Source organism: Leptinotarsa decemlineata, unplaced genomic scaffold, assembly GCF_025532065.1.
Source record: "Leptinotarsa decemlineata unplaced genomic scaffold, Ldec_3_MD MMD2_tig00003736_RagTag_RagTag, whole genome shotgun sequence".
Classification (NCBI taxonomy): Eukaryota; Metazoa; Arthropoda; class Insecta; order Coleoptera; family Chrysomelidae; genus Leptinotarsa; species Leptinotarsa decemlineata.
The window spans coordinates 4,260,175-4,274,817 of NW_027412593.1; the positions used below are offsets into that span (position 1 = coordinate 4,260,175).

At 34.8% G+C, this 14,643-nt stretch overlaps 1 protein-coding gene across 1 annotated transcript; it reads left to right on the top strand.

Moving 5' to 3' along the window:
- Window positions 1–1,776: 1,776 nt before the first annotated feature.
- Window positions 1,777–3,317, top strand: LOC141483535 (uncharacterized). The gene has a single exon (XM_074178211.1). It carries the CDS (start codon window positions 1,950–1,952, stop codon window positions 2,748–2,750), a length of 801 nt encoding a protein of 266 aa, XP_074034312.1. The 5' UTR covers window positions 1,777–1,949; the 3' UTR covers window positions 2,751–3,317.
- Window positions 3,318–14,643: the final 11,326 nt, after the last annotated feature.

Sequence of the window (14,643 nt, forward strand, 5' to 3'; positions counted from 1 at the left end):
ATCAAATTCCAAATATCGACTTTTCAGTCAAAGTAGTAATTTATTTGTCATATAATGTATAGATATTCAAAGACTAACAAATTTCCAACTTAGACTTTTTATTAGTGAAAGTATTCATTTGTCATATAATCTATGAATACTAATACAACTAACTACTGTTTGTGTGAATAATGTAGCCCTGAAAAGGGTTGTTGTTTTTTTTTTTGACCAATAGGTCCAGGGTTATTCTGCCACAGGTTTCACATTATTGCATATTACGCAAGCTGATACTCTCGTGAAATTTGTAAGCGGTCTTTCACATGCCTCACACCAATATTGACCCATCTCCATCATAGAGACCGTATCGTGGATATTAACGTGTTGATACCAGCCACCGTTATTGTTCCTTATTGAATAAAATCGGAAACAGCACCAACATAACTTTTTTATGCTGCCATCAATCGTTTCGATCTGCACATGCGCATTCATCACGCAATATAAATCGGCAGGATCTTCTAAGGTATCGGTGATGTTGAGCATTCGGTGACCGATTCTCAAAGCGCTATCACCTTCAGATGAGTCTGCTACAACCCCTTCATCTTCACCTTCACCATCTACGACTAGCTCAACGACCATGTCTTCATCTTCATCGCTCTCAGCCTCAATTTCAACTTCGTTGACTTCAAGGTCAATCTCCACTTCATCGACTCAAACACCTTCTTCAACTCCAACACCTTCTTCAAGTATCACTTCCTCTAGCGGAATGTTGACATCCTCATCATCTGTCCCTTCTATCCAATTATTTGTATCAATAGCAGATATTCTGTTTAATGCAGCAACTATTTTTTGAGTATTCATCTTAACGTTTTCTCACAGTTGCAGAGTGAATGAATGAACTCTAGGTTTGCAAGTCGACTTATATAGGTAGAGATGCGACTCCCACTTGACTCGTTTAGGGTGGAAGAGTAGGAGAAGTTATCCCACTATACTTTCACATGATGTTGATTTGTATAAATAGAGATCGTAGGTATAGGAGAGAGCATTCAGAGTTTCTGTAAGTCATCTCTTAATATTTCTAATCGAATTAGTAAAATGCCGTTTCCAAAAGAGTGGAATGAAAAACCAAAAGTGTGTGTCTACCCAATGATGATTGCAGGGGCTATTGTGTGCTACTTTTGTCAAATAAGTAGACCTAAGGATTCAATCAATCCATGTACTGGTATGTGTAGTGATTGCGTGTTGCGGATTCAACTATCGCCTCCTTCTCATCCACCGAAGCGAACAAAATCGGATTATCGTCAACAACAGTTAAAGTGTCTGAAGTGTTCCGAACCTATAATATTTAACAATATAGGTATCTGTAGAAATATTTGTGGTACCTGTGCTGCCGTTCCAGCTCCACTGCAACGTTGTTTGCGTTGTGATACATATTCCATGAATTGTTGGAATCATGTATGCAATGCATGTAGAAGTACTTGGGATCTGTGTGAGAAGATTGGTCAACTCTACCCCAATAGGAGAATCCATTTTTTTCAATGTTGGTGTTTGACGCACGAGCAACAACTATTGAGGAATAGAGTCAAAGAACGTTCCACATCCACAGAGACATATTAACATTTTTCATTTTATATTTTTTATTATCGTTATTGTCCTCTATTATTCATATATATATATATATATATATATATATATATATATATATATATATATATATATATATATATATTGAATTTATTTGTATTATTTTCTAACATTTAAAAATACATGCATGCAACACAAAGTTTTCCTCTTAAATGACAAAGATTGTTACATGCGTGAATAGTTTAGTGAGAGAGCGCATGTGCCAGTTGATGAAAGAGCGCATGCGCTAGTTTATTTTCTCCTATAAATGGTGAGGTCTCAGTAACATCATCACCTTTCCTATCCACATTCTATTGCTATCACATATCATTCCTCAGACCTTAATAATCATGAGCTCTATGCCGCTATTGATTGCTGAAGATGGTTCACCACTTGTTGATATCGATCAGACTGATTTTGAAAATATTCCAGTATTACATTTATCGAGTCAAGATTCGATAAATGATTTTGATATTAACGACTTCGTTAACTTTGCAGATGTGCCAGAACCAAATGAGCAAATTATTATTGAAAATCCGATCGTTTCGCAATTATCATCACTCAAACACTCTTCATCTACCCTTCCTCTTGGTGTTGATAAGAAATCTAGAACAATCAAGAAGAAGGTTACTAAGGCATCTTCATCGATTGTCACTGACTTTAAAGAAAAGAAAGAATCCAAAAGTGTTGTGCGACAGAAAAAACCCGCAACGAAAAGTGACAGATCGAAGAGGAAGCCAAAAGGTACTCCTAAAGAAATGAAGAGTGATTTGAAAGCTGAACGGCTATCTTCTTTCAGTCCCCTCCATCGGTTTGGGGAAATGAAAAGGAAAGCAAAATGCCGTCTTGTGAAGGCACAGATGACTATTGCTGAACTTGAAAAGAGTGAGCGAGCTATTAATGCTGATAATAAAACTCTTGAAGCATTAGATGCCAAGATTGCATTAGCGAAGGTTGAATTGGCTAGAATGTCTAAAGATGCTGATGAACTCCGTTCAAAAATTGGTAAAGATAAGCAATTCCATCAACGTTCGAGAATGCAAGCTCAGGCTGAGCTTGAGGAGTCGACTAAGCTTTATGAGACGGCATTATCAGTGAGAGATAATTGGCAAAAAGAGTTGGATACTGCATTTCAAAGTGACGGCGATTAGTTTTGGGAATGATAATGTGTTTTCAATATCGTGAGTTGAAAAATATAAGCGGGAATGGAGTATACAATTAATTTGGTTTGGTATACACAGAACATTGCGAATGGCTGGGGCAATGTTTACCGCTGCAATATTTTTCAATTCACATACTTATAATTGAAATGAAAACAATAATGAACTTTAATATTACTTTATTCATAAAAGTCACTATTAGATACATTCAAACCATATTTGATTCATCAATCCAAGAATTTTGTTCGCTAGGAAGACCTAACCACTTTACATATACTTTATTTTTTCTTCTCTTCAACACCTTCTCAATCAGATATACGTCAGGATTCTCGGTTCGTAATAACTCTTCTTCGTAAAAACATCCTCTAATCGGCTGTTCATTCATATCTTCAAGATTATAAGTCGTTGGGATGGTTTTATTAATTTTAACAATCTTGAATAGCTCCGTGGTAAAATTCGCAGTGTAAGACTTTTCAAAAATATTTTTATATTTACTTATACGTACAATATCATTCAATTGGAATTTGGGTTTACTTTGTCTTCCTCCAATTCCATTGATACCCTTGAATTTCAATTTTGTTATTGAATCAACATTGATGGGTGCCATACCTATTGTACGATGAACTTTATTATTATATCTACTAGTTATAATTGGAAGAATATCAAGCCATTTGTGGTGACCTCTCATCGAAAATTCCTTGTAGAGCCATGCCTTTATTGTACGAATCACTCTTTCTGCTATAGCTGCCTTCTTTGTGCTGAATGTTGAATAATGATTGATATTATATTCTCGCATGAGAGATGAGAAGCTTCTATTAAAAATTCTTTCCCTTGATCGCTTTGTATATGTTAAGGGGAAAATTTGGCTTTCTTCAGTACATATTTCATTGCATTAGTTATTGTACTACCTGTTTTATCTTTAACTGGCACAGTCCATAGATATTTTGAGTAACAATCAATTACTACAAGTATATGTCTGTATCCTTCATTACTTTTTGCATAAGGTTGTAGTTCAGCTAGATCTATTTGCCATAGATCTGCAAAACCTTTGATGGTAGTTATTCTTCTACGAAAATTACGTCTTGCAGGTCTATGTAATTCATTAACAACTTGTCGTTTGATATCACTTACTTCATTAGTCATTCTATTTCAATATGATTAAAGAGAAAAAAAGTGATAATGTTACTGCATTGAATGATGATGTGACAGTAATCATTACTTGTGGATATATATTAATATATTATACCTTCTTCACGTAATTCTTCAATTATTGAAATTATTTCATTATCATGTCCGGTATGTCCAGCTGACTTTGAAGCTACCAATAGTCGTAGGCGAGCAACTAACTCTTTCGGTGGATTCCAGTACACATAATTCGCAGGTTTAGAATTATATGTTTTCTCCATTTTCACTCGTTTGAGTGCTCCACCAATTTTACTTCTACTCCTTATTGGATATTGTCGTGAGTCTTATAGTGGTTTGATAACTTCACGAAATTTTTTAGAATTTGTATTTTTAAAACCATTCTTCAGATGATATTGTTTATATGGAGCATTCGTTATTTTCAATATTTTGGAATATACTTGACGAGTTTCTTCATTATCAACATCTTGTGGATTCTTCAAAAAAATCATATCATATAATTCTGGACTACCTGCGCATTCATATTTTTTCACTTTATTAGCATCCCAAAATGAAATGTTTCCATCTTTGAAATGTACCACTAGACTTCCCATTTTCAGCTTTTGTGTAATTGGATCCATACGTACGCCAAATATTTCATCATATGCTGGATTTCTAGATTTTACATTATTCAAATGTTTCATCAAAACATCTTCACCACTTTCATTCATAACAGGTGAGATGTCAGGATCCGAGGAATCGATGTGGGACGATGATGGTGTTTCGAATAGAGTTGTTCTCATATCGTCTTGAAGTGTGCTCGTGTCACTATTCACAGATGATACACCATCAAAAGATTGTTTTCTTCCTATTGGAGTACTCATGGGATAATTTGAAGTAGATTGAACAGATCCACGATTTGGTGATAACACTGCTGATTTAGAAGTAGCGTTTGATGATAAAACATTCAATGGTTTCATTATGGGCTCATACAATCTTTCAAGTGTCGAACGATTTTCAATATTATCATTCTTGATAGAGTTGAATTTCTGTCTGACAGCTTCTGTTGTCTCTACTAGTTGACGTTTCAAATTCATTTCATTGTTTTTATGTTCAGAATCGTTTTTTGTATTCATAATGCCCTTTTTAAATTATAGCTCAATTCGTTGATGAAGTGACCTCTACAATATTCAGTGATCGAATAAGTTTCAAAAACAAGATCATGGGTATATAAAACTATCGAATCCTTTGCGATATCTACCTTCATCTATTTTTCTATCCTTATCAATTACTAGAAATCCATATTGATCCTCCCAGCATTTAACACACATCAATTGGAATTGTTTGAATGTTACATCGGGTGAAACATGATCTGAATAAATGTGATGTAAATTCGTCTCATCTTGTTTGAACATTATAATGAAATTGGTATTGTCACGCACTAACTGTTTGGGTACCCGTGAATATGTCTGTGCTAGATAAAAACAATCAACATCCTTATGACGTCCCATACAGAAATATGATCTAATAATATCTTGCTTTTCACATATCACATCATCGAAAATGAAAACAGAATTAGGCTTAGCGTCGGAGGGTTCCACTATTTCTGCATTATTGCTGATTGAACCCCTACCTCAGAGGCCTCTTACTGATCTCGATCTCAGTTATTATGCACAAAAAATGAAAATTCCACATTTTCGTGGTGTTTTTATGCGTGATAGATTACCATCTTCAGGTCCAAAACAACACGAGACAGCTATTGTTAATTTAGATGGAATAAGCGGACCAGGAACACATTGGGTGGCATATAAAAAATGTGGGAAAGAAGTCACATATTTCGATAGTTTTGGAGATCTACCCCCACCATTGGAATTGACTCGATTCTTTCGAAAATGTTCGAATGTAAAAATCAAATATAACTATGATCGACAACAGAAATTTAATACAGTTCTCTGTGGTCACTTGTGCTTGCAGTTTCTCTCTAAATAATTTTCCAAATAAAAATGGATTCAACATCAAAACTGGATCGGGAGGCTATCAAGGGAATGGGGTTTTCACTTAGAATGTTTTCAAAATATGGTACCTTGAAAAAAATGGATAAAGTGATGCTTGCAAATATGCCTAAGGAAGTGATACTTGCATGTGTTGCACATGAGATTGCATATGTTTGGGAAAAGTTGCCTAAGCATCTGCAAGATGACATCGATATAATGAAACATAGATATTGTTATGAGCACCACCACGATCAAAATTCAGATTCGGATGTTAATGATGGTCCTATACCTCGAAAATCTATGTGTTGTATTTGTAATATAGAGGATGTGAATATTGGTATCAATAAAAATGATACTTATTATAATACAACACCTTCCAAAAAGTGTAAATTGTCTCAAATGTGCTGTTGCTGTGTACAATAATAAATTGAAATGTGTTTCAAAATATTCATCAGTCATGTCACGAAAGTTCGAGCTACAAGCTGTCGGGACAAGTGTCTTGAGTGCGGAACAGTCGTTATGGATTAGGACTTTTGGGATTCTATGGATGCAATACAATCAATAATATAACTGAAGCTAATAACTTAGTTAGTTTTAGAATCAGTAATGACAACTCATCGATACCCCAAAAGTTGACAATTGAAATTCCATATGGTGCTTTCGAAATAGAAGAGATCAATGCCGTCATACAAAAACATATCATGTTCAGATTGTTTCATGATAAAAAACCAAATGATGTCGTTGCAGATGATATTTTCTATCTACACGCCAATAATAATACATTCAAATGTGAAATGCGATCCAAATATGAAATTGATCTAACACATCCAAATTCTATAGCAGAAATGATGGGGTTCGCTCATGGAATATTTCAACCAAATCAGATACATGAATCATCATTACCAATAAACATTACAACTGTGAGACTTATCCGCTTAGATTGCAATATAATATCTGGTTCATATATAAATGGTGAAGAATCTCACATTCTTTTCTCATTCGATATTGATGTTGAACCTGGCTACAATCTTACTAAAGAACCACACAGTATTATATATATGCCTGTCAGTCCAGAAGGTCGTCAATTGATTCACAACATTACAGTGCGTATTTTGGATGAAAAAAATAACCTTATCGATTTTGGAAGTGAAGAAGAGATTTTCATTATTTTGGAATTGAAGAAAATCGAATAACTGTTGTTATGGGTTTCATTTACAATAGACAAAATCGCATTGAACAATCCCAAACGAGTTGCACTATCAAAAAGAAAGGTGTGCATAAAAAGAAAAGTGTGCATAAAAAGAAGCTCATTCCACAAGTGTATGCTAAACAGTTAGCACATAACGCTCTGTCTGTGAGTGATCTTAAATTTTTGAAATCAATTGGATTGAAAGTGAGAAAATAACAATGGTGCTCGAAACAAACAGTGAAAAGTTGAATATATTCAATGAACCAGTGCTCGATCATTCTCTCATAAGTTTACATGAGCACACATATAAGCCCTATGAATCACCGCTATTCAGGAATTCGGATGAAATCAGAATTGCAATCAATAATCAAGATGTTATACTAGATATTGCCGACAGCTTCATTTACATAGAAGGTAAATTCACCCCCAAAGATGTAGCGAAAACATGCTATCTCTCGAATAATACAATTGCATTTCTCTTTGACGAAATTCGTTATGAAATGGGTGGTGAACAAGTGGCTGTTGTTAGAAAACCTGGGATAACATCTACAATGAAAACCATGATATCATTTGGACAATCTCATGCTAACACATTATTGACATCTGGTTGGGGACTTTCACAATTGAAGCAAGATATCTTGGATACAAACAGTCATGTTTTCAGTGGAAAACTACCACTGAAATATTTGATGGGTTTTGCTGAAGATTACAACAAAAGTATCTTGAATGCCAAACAGGAATTGATTTTGATTATCGCTCGATCATTCAAAAACTCGTATATAGGTGAGGTTGATGCTGATTTGGAAATAAATAAAATCGAATGGAAAATAAGACATATTGTACCAGATGATAAACACAAGCTCAAACTTTTGAGTAGAATAAACAAAAGCGGTCTGAATGCCAAAATCAAGTTGGCGTATCGTATGTGGGACCTCTATGAACTACCATCATTACGTGGGACTTCTTCAGACATATGGGCCTACAAAACAACTAATGCATTGGAAACTCCTCGTTTTGTCATCATCGCATTCCAAAGTACTACCACATCTGAAGATAGAACACAGGATATTACAAAATTCACAACTGCTGATATCAATAGTATTCGAGTATACTTGAATTCTGAAGTTTATCCATATGAACGTTGGAATTTGAATTTCGATAAAAAACTTGATGCTCCTGCTTATTATGCTTTCGAGAGTTTCCAGCGAAGTTATTATGATAAAGATATGAGTGAACCTCTGATGGACATTGGGCAATTTAGAGAGAATCCACTATTCGTCATCGATTGTTCCCATCAACCGAATGCAACAAAATCATCAACTATTGATATAAAGATTGAGTTTGAGACGAGGAAGACCAAGTTTCCAGACAACACTAAAGTATATGCATTAATTTTGCATGATACAGTTTTAACATACAATGCATTGGATGGTTCAGTTCATAGCAGATATTGACACTTTTTTTCACTCTATCATATACTGTTTTACTCTATCATATACTGTTTTATGATCTTTTTTTTTATTTGTAAGTGACTTATATCATGTATTGTATTTTATATCATATTTATTGATATCATTATCCAAAAATTTGTTACAAACTTCTGCACCACTCCAATACTTCTCAGCATCACGAAGGCATAATTCGATTTGTTTTTCATCATAGCATACACTCATATCATAATTGCTTGCATGTTCGGCTCCATTACCCACACCTTCAATTTAGACGACAAATGTTGAACCGATGATTTGAGATCTACAACATCGACCCAATCTTGACTTGCGTACTGCATCCACATCTTTAAATGATGGAACTGAAATCGAATAAAAAAAACAATAAGCAACCTCCAATTTTTCAGTGATATAATACTCACATTCCCATTTTACTTGTAGTTACAAAGTGGGTGTATTCAACTAAGTTAATAATGTTTATATTTCCATATAATTATCATCTAATATATGAATATTAATAAAACAATAAGAAATTCATTATAATTACTATTATTATTCAATCATATTGAATTTGACTAGAGTTAGCGTTTTCACACCAAAAAACTTTGTAAGCTATGACCTAAAGAAATTCGCTATAAATTATTACAATTATTATTCAATCATATTGAATTTAACTAGAGATCGCGTTTTCATGCCAGCAAAACTTTGTTGGCTCTGTCCTAAATACACCATCGTATATTTACCACCTGATGAGTTGATACAAGATATATCGTCATCACTGAATTGCAACGAAATACGTTTTGGTAGCCATGTTTTAAATACTTTATCATTGCTCACATCTTGCAAAGTTAATAAAATTGATTTACCAAATCGTGTAGAATAAGTTGACATATTTTTAATTATGTACACTTCATCAATTGGCAATGATGATAAGGCCTTTTGCTCTAGTATTTCAACCTCCTGTACAATCAAATTATTAATTTTATTCAAGTCTACTTTTGAAACGGACATGATGATAATATATATGAAAATATAAACAATTTCCAACAGATAAATACACTCACCGTCTTCCTTCTGTTACGAACTGAATAACACTCTACCAATTGCTAACTGCTGCAGATATATTCGTCTACTGATTTCATAGTGTGCCAGGCATTTCTTTTATATTAAACAGTGCGAGTCACCCCCACCATGAAACTGTGGAAGGTTCACATTGCTAGTTGCTATCCACTAGAGATGCCTGACGTCACAGCCAAGCCCATCTCCCAATTTGATGCGATAACAGTTGCCGGCACGAGCAAGCAGTGGTCGTTGCGCTCTCAGAGAGGGCAGACGTTTGCACAGTCCTCGCCCGCCTGCGTGTCACCATCAATAGCGAGGGTAGGGTGATGCGTTACGTCACATCATTCACTGCTTCGAGAGCGATACGAACAAGCAATTGTCGTTGCGCTCTCGGAGAAGACAGACGTTAGCACAGTCCTCGCCCGCCTGCGTGTCACCATTGATGGCGAGTCTGGGGCGTTACGTCACATCCTTCACTACATCGAGGGAGGTGAGAGCAGACCGATGAATACGCATTACTCTGCCACACGTCGTGGAGTGAACATGTCGCTCTCTAGTCGTTGAACGGTTATTGCTGTGAGGTCACTCCACTACTAACTTGGTGCCCTCACACCGATGGAGCATTCATTACTTGGAGGATCTTCGAAGTATGCAGACGTATGTTTGTACATAGACAAACAAGCACATGATGAAACCCTGTACCGTGCATTCTCTTACACACACACACACATACACACACAAAATCTCATATGAAAAAAAAAATCTGAACGATCCATGCACCAGACACTTCAAGGTCACAACGCCTTAACTTCACTGCATAACAAAAAAAAGCAAATAACACGTCATATTGGTGGGGGGAGGATTAGAACCGGGAAAAAATTTCTGAACGATCCATACACCACACCCTTCAAGGTCACATCACATTGACTTCACCAAACAACAACCAATAAAAAAGCAATTGATACGTCATAGTGGTGGGGGGAGGCTTAGAACCGGCTCAAATCTCCTACTTTATGTGTTTTATTACTTGTGTGAATCTTGCATCAAAATGCAATATATACATGCCTAATAGCGTTTACTCGTCACATTCTTGGAATATTCCAAATATTCCTAGAATATTCATAAAATATATTTAAAGAATATTCTATGGTGTTTCCCTATTGTATATTCCTACAATAAACTAAGAATATCCTGAATATTTTATGAATATTCCTCGGGTTCTATTCCTGGAATATTCTTAATAGAATATACCTTACATATTCTAAGAATATTATAAGATATTCCAAGAATATTCCCAAGGAATATTCTTAAAATATATCAAAGGTTCGCCAGGAGCACTTCCAGGGAATATTCTCCAGAAGATATATATATATATATATATATATATATATATATATATATATATATATATATATATATCCATGGCATATTCATAGCATAATACAATTTCCTTAAATGTATATTCATGAAATATACATGGAATATCTATTGCTATGTGGGCTTATATAAATTACTGAGCCATATTTACCGAAAACGATATGAACTGAAAAAAATTCTGATATCCACAATTACACCACAAGGCTGGTAAGTAGTTATACAACCACTAGACTGGATAAAGTCCATCGGGTTCTCTCAACCATTAGGTATAAGGTGAAGAGTTGTCAAAAACGCTCAATTGTGCCCCTGAGAAAGATGGAATAACATAAGTTCTTGTGCACCCTCGTTATTTCTTGTAGAGAAAATCGTCAATGACCAGAAGGGTGTTGTTGTCTACGTCGTCAAAAGGACCTTAATGCACCCTGGGGGTTGAGAGGAGTCAATGGAATGACGTAACTTCTTGAGCAACCCTCTGTAGGTTTCGATTGTCAATGACCAGAAGGGATTAAAGAAGAAGAAGTGTCAAAAGGGCCTTAGTATAATAGGTAACCCCTTTAGGGTGTGTGATGTGTGGAGATGATGTTTTACCAAAAGGGCACAAGTGGTCAGATGGAGACCAGCCGAGCCACGCCTCGCCCACATGATATTCTATGTGACGCATTTAGTAGTTCATTGGAAATTAAGGTGATCTTTTGGGATCACAGTTTGTTTACATAATTGCTAATTATGATAATTTACTGATAATGAACAATGAAATGAGCTGCTTTTGAGGTTTCAATTTGAATAATTATATTATAAATAGAATACGTGAATCATCTACATTTTTCATTAATTGGGGAATATTAACAATGTTTTTCAATAAGAACTTATGAATCTTGCTACATATTTTCGAAGCAATGTCGCTAAGGTTGACAAGGTCTCAGAATATATCCCAGAACGCTTCTCAAAATGCAGTGAAGGTTCCGAAAACTACCTCACAAACAAAAAAATGTGTAATGAATACAAGCCGTATACCGAGTGACGAAGATGCATTTCTTAAACTGAATAAGGAAATAGAGCATTTGCGGATGGCACTGGAATTGAAGGATAGGGAAGATTCTGATAGGATAGAACACTACGAAAAAGAAATACAAATTCTAAAAAGAGATAATGAAGAGAAGGAAAAGTATATTAAAGAACTCAAGAGAAGAAGCAAAGATTTTGAAGACGAAGTCTGTGAAGCAGAAGAGAGTTTTATACTCGAGTCCCAAAAATTCCAACAAACAATAAGTGAACTCAATGAAGAAATAAGCAAAATGAGAGGAAACACATCTTTACTACAAGTAATAAATGAGGAAAACGAATCAAAAGTGAGGAAACTTGAAGAGGACATAAAAGAACTAACCGAAATGCGGAAAAATATGTTGACTTCTATCGAAGTTTTGACAAAGGAAAATCATTTATATTCCAATGAAGTAAAGAAAATCAAGAATGAATTCCATATGTTTAAAATGGAATCACTTGAACAACAGAAACCCGAGAAAGTAAACGAAGGATATGGAAAGATAACAACGAAAAAAAAAGAAGAAATGAAGAAAAACCAGTACGAGGATAAAATCCAAAAAAAGTTGAAACTCAAAAATAAGTGTGATCAAGAAAAATATACCGCCAGAAAAGTACTCCGACAAAAATTAATATTAATATTCAAGCAATTGTCAAGCCTAATGCTCTCCTCAAAAATGTTATCGTAGATATAAGTAACTTAGCTAGAGATTTTACACTAAATGATTTTATAATAATAATTGCCGGTTCAAATGATTATAAAGCAAGAAAGCACCTTTCCTTCCGAGATTTGAATCAGAAAATTAAAAGTTGCGGCCATACAAATATAGTTTTGGCTGGTGTGCCATATGTCGAATCTCTTGGGAAGATCAACAATTTGATTAAAAAATTCAATGACAAACTGAGTAATTACGCTGCCAAATTGAACTGCTACATGGAAGGTCAAGTCTTGTTCTTGAACACCAACGATTGTCGTTATAGCTTGAGGAAACGAGAGATAATTGATAATCTAATCGATTTAATTGTATTACAATCTAATTTTTTACCTAAGAACCTAATTTTTGTAAAACCGTCTGATAATTCCGAGCTCACTTGTATCGATGAGCAGTCTCTTGAGTTAGAGAGGGATCCATGCACTTCTCTTTCGGAAGAAACTGATTCTCAGAATTTTTTATATCCCAAATTATCCCAAATTCATCATCTGTAGCTTACTTTCCGAAATGCAAATTCCCGACACGACACCTCGCACCGACTGACTCGATGACTCACTGTAGTAACTCAAACTACAAGAGGAACGTACGTATCCTAAGCCTCAATATCCAGTGTTTATCGAATAAATTGAACCTTATTGAACCACTACTATACCAGTATGACCCAACATGTTTATGTTTTTGTGAACACTGGTTGACAAAAAATGAACAAATCGAAAACATCCATATTAACAATTATACCGTTGTAAGAAGCTTTCATAGGCGGCATTACATACATGGAGGCTCTATCATATTTGTAAGAAATGATCTAGTCTCGTATTCTGAATCAGTAGGATTTTTAAATAATTATTCCATTGAAAATATAATCGAATGCTCAGCAATATCAATCAATAAAAAATGTTGCGTGGTGAATATATATAGGCCACCAGGCGGTGATCTACAAATTTTTTATGATCAGCTATCCCAGCTACTAACGAAGGCATTCAGCTCTTTCACCTATTTGATGCTCTGTGGAGATCTTAATATCGATATGAAAGGAAGAAAAATTGAATCGAGAATCCTAACTGATATTTTCAGTTCCTTCGGAATGTCATCTATGATTAATAATTACACTAGAATTTTTACTATCAATAACAAAACTAGTTTTTCATGTATTGATGTTGTTGTTACTAGTCACCCTGAACTAACCAAAGTAATTAACTTTGATCCAGGTCTATCTGACCATCACGCTCAAATAACTGATATTACTCTTCATATTGATATTGAGAATAAAATTGAAATAGAAAACCCGTACTATACCTACCGTAGCTTTAATGACGCCTCTGTAGATGAATTCTGTTTTCACCTTGAGAAGACAATGCGCAATATGCCATCCACTAACATGAGCAATGTAGATGAGACCTACGAACTCTTCTTAGGAAATTTTTCATGGTGCTTTGATTTAGCCTTCTCAAAAAAAGGAAGGTAGCTAAAAATCGAAACTTTTCGGATAAAATAATCTTATCAGACAAATTGAAAAAGGACTTAGAAAATCTAAAACACTTAGACTGGTTAAGGAAAAGAATTGATGATATTGAAATTAAAACTCACTATATAAAAATGAAAAAAGAAGTGGATAAAAATATTAAAAAAGAAAAACGCGAATTCTACGACAACAAAATAAAAAAATCCAGCAATAAATCCAAAGCAATCTGGACTATCACAAATAATTTTACAGGGAAATCCAAAAAACAGAAACAATTAGAAATCTCTTATGAAGGTCATTTAACCACGGATCCAAAGATTATCGCAGATCTATTTGGCAACTACCTATCCACTGTTATTGAAAAAAAAAATGACTGAACATTTCGGAAATAATATATCGAAGTCGTGCACAACCTCCAACAGCATAAGTAATTCTCTTGTATTCATATCGGCCACCAAAGAGGAAGTTGAAGAAGT

Bases quoted from the DNA above. Each gene is read 5' to 3' on its own strand.
- LOC141483535 (XM_074178211.1), top strand. From the start codon at position 1,950: ATGAGCTCTATGCCGCTATTGATTGCTGAAGATGGTTCACCACTTGTT.